Here is a 5,172-nt window from a genome sequence, read left to right on the forward strand (position 1 = left end):
CAGAGTCTCACTCTGTCACCCAGGGTAGAGTGCAGTGGCTCGATCTTGGCTTACTGCAACCCCTGCCTCCCAGGTTCAAGCAATTCTCCTGCTTCAGCCTCCCGAGCTAGGATTACAGGCACGGGCGCCACCATGCCCGGCTAATTTTTGTATCTGCAGTAGAGACGAGATTTCACCATGTTGGCCAGGCTGGTCTCAAACTCCTGACCTCAGGTGATCTGCCCGCCTCAGCCTCCCAGAGTGCTGGGATTACAGGCGTGAGTCACCACACCCAGCCACGAGATTCTTTCAACCACCACATTCTGATTTCCAGGAATCTGCAGGGACCAGGAGGTTTTGCAACTCTGAGTGTCAGAAATTTCTTGAACATTCTGAGAACTGCAAGTTGGCTGGGTTCTGAACTCTAGGAGTCAAGGGTTCCAGAACATATGGAACTCTGGCCATGGCTAAGGTTCCCCACCCAGGGCCCGGCCCCACCTTTTCTGCTGCTCCACCTCCTCCGGGGAAGGACCGTTGGGGACCGACCAGGTGGGAGGTGCTGGGGGTGGAGGGGGCCCACCTCCTAGAAGGTGAGAGAGAAAGGGCCAGGAGTCAGTCCCGGAACTCTGCCCAGCCCTTGGCGTTTCCCTTGCTCTCCCAGGCCTCCCAGGAATCCTGCCCAGGGCACTCACTTCCTCCTTCCTGAGGCCCTGAGGCTCCAGGCCCAGGAGGACCCACCTTGGGAGGTGAGGCAGCACCCGCCTCCCTGGCCTGAGTTGCCCTAAGGCAGGTGCTGTTGTGATGTCCCAGTGACAGGAGAAGCTAAGGCCCAGGGGACAGTCACTTGCCCCAAAGTTCTCCAGGTTGGAATGTGCAGGAACAAGACTTGAATTCTGGCTGATTCCAGCAGCCAGGCTCTTAACCACTGTTGGTTTGTTTCGAGACAGAGTCTCACTGTCACCCAGGCTGGAGTGCAGTGGCGCAATCACGGCTCACCACAGCCTCAGTCTCCCCAGGCTCAGGTGATCCTCCAACCTCAGCCTCCTGAGTAGCTGGGACTACAGGCACATTTCACCACGCCTGGCTAATCATTTATCTTTTTGTACAGATGGGATGTTGCTATGTTACCCAGGCTGGTCTCAAACGCCTGAGCTCAAGCTATCCAACCACCTTGGCCTCTCAAAGTTCTGGGATTACAGACATGAGCCACTGCACCTGGCCAGCTCCTTTTTTTTTTTTTTTTTTTGAGATGAAGTCTCGCTCTTGTCCCCCAGGCTGGAGTGCAATGGTGTGATCCCAGCTCACTGCAACCTCCGCCTCCCGGGTTCAAGAGATTCTCCTGCCTCAGCCTCCTGAGTAGCTGGGATTACAGGCACCTGCCACCACGCCTGGCTAATTTTTGTATTTTTAGTAGAGATGAGGGTTCACCATATTGGCTAGGCTGGTCTTGAACTCCTGACCACAAGTGATCCACTCGCCTCAGCCTCCCAAAGTGTTGGGATTACAGACAGGCATGAGCCACTGCACCTGGCCCCTGGCCAGCTCTTAACCACTGTCACAGCCACTTGGACCTTACCTAAGAACCTGGAAAGGTAAGAGCTTCTTCCTCACCTACCTCCAGGCTGCTGGCCCCAGCACCCACCTGAACTGAATTGACTATGAATTAACAAGAATTAGCCCCATTTTACAGATGACTACACTGAAGCGCACTGTATTTTTCTGTGTGCCCCAGAGGAGCAAACCCCTTCTGCACTAGCACAGAAGTTGCCCCACAAAGCAAACACCACTGCATTTGGTGACTTTCAGTTCTACAGCAGTGATTCCAGGCCAGATGCATGGCAGTCACCTAAAACCTCGCTACTCAGTCATGTCCGCGGACCAGCAGCCTCGGTATCACCATGTCCGCGGACGAGCAGCCTCAGTATCACCAGGGCACTTGTGAGAATGCAGAGTCTCAGTCTCCCTAGCCCACCTGCACCGGAGCCTGCACTGTAGCCAGATCCCCAGGTGATTCATGTGCATGTTAAGGTTTAAGAAATAGCAACCGGGCTGGGCGCGTGGCTTGCGCCTGTAATCGCAGCACTTTGGGAGGCCAAGGCGTGTGGATAACCTGAGGTCGGGAGTTCGAGATCAGCCTGGCCAACATGGCGAAACCCCATCTCTACTAAAACTACAAAAATTAGCCAGGCATGGTGGTGTGCACCTGTGGTTCCATCTACTCGGGAGGCTGAGGCAGAATTGCTTAAACCCAGGAGGCGGAGGTTGCAGTGAACCGAGATTCACACCACTGCCCTCCAGCCTGAGACAGAGCGAGACTCCATATCAAAAAGAGAAAAAAAAGAAAGAAAAGCAACTGGGCTGGGTGTAGTGGCTCATGCCTGTAATCCCAGCACTTTAGGAAGCTAAAGTGGGAGGATCACTTGAGCCCAGGAGTTTGAGACCAGCCTGTAGACCATCTCCACAAAAAGTAAAAAAAAAAAATTTTGAAATGATCCAGGTGGCTGGGCGCGGTGGCTCACACTTACAATCCCAGCACTTTGGGAGGCAGAGGCAGGTGGATCACTTGAGGCCAGGAGTTCCAAACCAGCCTGGCCAATATGGTGAAACCCCTTGTCTACTAAAAATACAAAGGCCGGGCGCGGTGGCTCACACCTGTAATCCCAACACTCTGGGAGGCCTAGGCGGGCGGATCACGAGGTCAAGAGATCGAGACCATCCTGGCTAACGTGGTGAAACCCTGTCTCTACTAAGGATACAAAAAATTACCCGGGTGTGGTGGCTCACGCCTGTAGTCCCAGCTATTCGGGAGGCTAGGGCAGGAGAATTGCTCGAACCGGGGAGGCGGCAGTTGCAGTGAGGCGAGATCACGCCACTGCACTCTAGCCTGGGCGACAGAGCAAGACTCTGTCTCAAAAAAATACATAAATAAAAATAAAAACAAAATACAAAAAAATAGCTGGGCATCGTAGCGCATGCCTGTAATGCCAGCTACTCAGGAGGCTCTTTTTTTTCTGGGATGAAGTCTCGCTCTTGTCCCCCAGGAGAATCACTCGAACCCAGGAAGTGGAGGTTGCAGTGAGCTGAGGTTACACCACTGCACTCCAGCCTGGGCAACAGAGCAAGACTCTGTCTCAAAAAAACAGCCAGGTATGGTGGTGCACACCTGTATTCCCAGCTACTTAGGAGGCTGAGGCAAGAGGATCACTTGAGCCCAGGAGGTAGAGGCTGCAGAGAGCCCTGACCACCTCGGTGCACACCAGCCTGGGCAACAGAGCAAGACTCTGTCTCAAAAAAACAGCCAGGTATGGTGGTGCACACCTGTATTCCCAGCTACTTAGGAGGCTGAGGCAAGAGGATCACTTGAGCCCAGGAGGTAGAGGCTGCAGAGAGCCATGATTGTGCCAGTGCACACCAGCCTGGGCAACAGAGCGAGATCCTGTTTCTGGGGCGGTACCTACCTATGTCTTGATCTGGGAGGTGGTTTGCCGGGGGTGTGCCTGTGTAAAGTTCATGGAGTACTGATCCCTGAGTAATCGTGCATTTTTTTTGTGTTTGTTTTCTTTTTGGGAAGGAGTCTTGCTTTGTCGCCAGGCTGAAGTGCACAGTGGCACGATCTCGGCTCACTGCAACCTCCACCTTCTGGGTTCAAGTGCTTCTCGTGCCTCAGCCTCCCGAGTAGCCGGAATTTCAGGTGCCTGCCACCATGCCCAGCTAATTTTTGTATTTTAGTAGAGACGCAATTTCACCATGTTGGGCAGGCTGGTCTTGAACTCCTGACCTCAGGTAATCCACCTGCCTCGGCCTCCCAAAGTGCTGAGATTACAGGCATGAGCCACCACGCTGGGGCAATCATGCATTTTATACATAGGTGCGCACGGGCACACTGGAATGCACAAAATCCTCATGATAATTTTCCATGATAGCAATGAATTCGCTCCATTTTACTGATGAGTAAGCAAAGTCCCAGAGTGGTAAACCGGCAGCCTGAGGCCACACAGCCGCATTCAGTGGTCCCCTTTGCCCACCCACTGCCCACCGCTGTTTCTAACCTTCCAACGCCTCTAGGGCACTGGCCATGCCGGCGGCAAACTGGGCCGCATCCTCCTTGCTGCCAAAGTTGAGGCCCCAGACCTGGCGGGCGTCGCGCCACTGATGGAAATTGGGGGTGGCCTGATTATACTTGACGCCCCGGACGATGGAACAGTTGATGACCACCTGGTGGGAGGGGAAAGGGGGGGTGAGGGGTGGCAGGCGCAGGGGTGGGGCAGGTAGGGGCTGAGCCCGCAGAGAGGGGCCTGCGGGAAGCTGCACCTGCTGGTCAGGCTGCATCTTCCGGCCTACGACGCGAAAGGAATTGGCCGTGGGGTTGTGGTAGATCTGGACGCGGCTGAAGGCCTGGGGACCTGTGCCAGCAGGGAGCCATCGCTTGTTGCCGTCATCATAAAGCATCACAGTGGCCCGGCTGGAACAGATGACAGTTTCGCTGCAGGCAGAAGGAAAAGGGAGAGGGGCCGGTCACCTTCTCATCTGGGTCTCCCTGGAAGATTCCAAGGGACAAAGACAGAGTGTGGAAGGAAGATAGTGAGACACAGAGGGAGGCAGGAGCCGGGTGGACAGAAAGAGAGCGGGGAGGGAGATCACGAGAGAAAATCAGACCAGGAGAGACAGGCAAACACACAAACGAGACGTAAGACAGACACGGGGAGGGAGAAACTGGAAGTGGAAGAGACAGATGCAGAGAGAGGTGGGAAAGGGAGAGTTGGGTTGACAAAGGGGAGAGAGATAGACTGAAAGGCAGACAGACAGATAGATGAACAGATAGGGGAGGGGTGGGGAAAAAGGATGGGCAGACAGGGGACCTGGAGGAAAAGGCAGAAAGACACAGAAAGAGATCAAGATGGTCTTGGCATGGTGTCTCATACCTGTAATCCCAGCACTTTGGAGGCTGAGGCAGGAGGATCACTTAAGCCCAAGCATTTCAGACCATCCTGGGCAACACAGTGAGACCCCCATCTCTAATAATAACTATTTTCAGTTTTAGTTTTGTTTTTGAGACAGAGTCTTGCTCTGTCACCCAGGCTGGAATGTGGCCTCGATCTCCTGAGCTCAATTGATCCTCCCACCTCAGCCTCCCAAGTAGCTGGGACTACAAGCATGTACCACCACACCCAACTAATTTTTTTTTTTTTTTTT

The 5,172-nt window shown here is 54.0% G+C and overlaps 1 protein-coding gene across 1 annotated transcript in view; it reads right to left on the minus strand.

Annotated features, from left to right (window-relative positions):
- Positions 1 to 5,172, minus strand: part of VASP (vasodilator-stimulated phosphoprotein) — a 24,280-nt gene that overhangs the window by 8,963 nt on the left and 10,145 nt on the right. Inside the window, exons 2-3 of the mRNA XM_011962991.1 lie at positions 4,291 to 4,462; positions 4,029 to 4,194 (exon numbers count right to left, since the gene is read on the minus strand). Coding sequence (XP_011818381.1) covers positions 4,029 to 4,194; positions 4,291 to 4,462 — 338 coding nt within the window. The remainder of the gene's footprint in view (positions 1 to 4,028; positions 4,195 to 4,290; positions 4,463 to 5,172) is intronic.

This window comes from Colobus angolensis, unplaced genomic scaffold (genome assembly GCF_000951035.1).
Source record: "Colobus angolensis palliatus isolate OR3802 unplaced genomic scaffold, Cang.pa_1.0 Scaffold60, whole genome shotgun sequence".
Classification (NCBI taxonomy): domain Eukaryota; kingdom Metazoa; phylum Chordata; class Mammalia; order Primates; family Cercopithecidae; genus Colobus; species Colobus angolensis.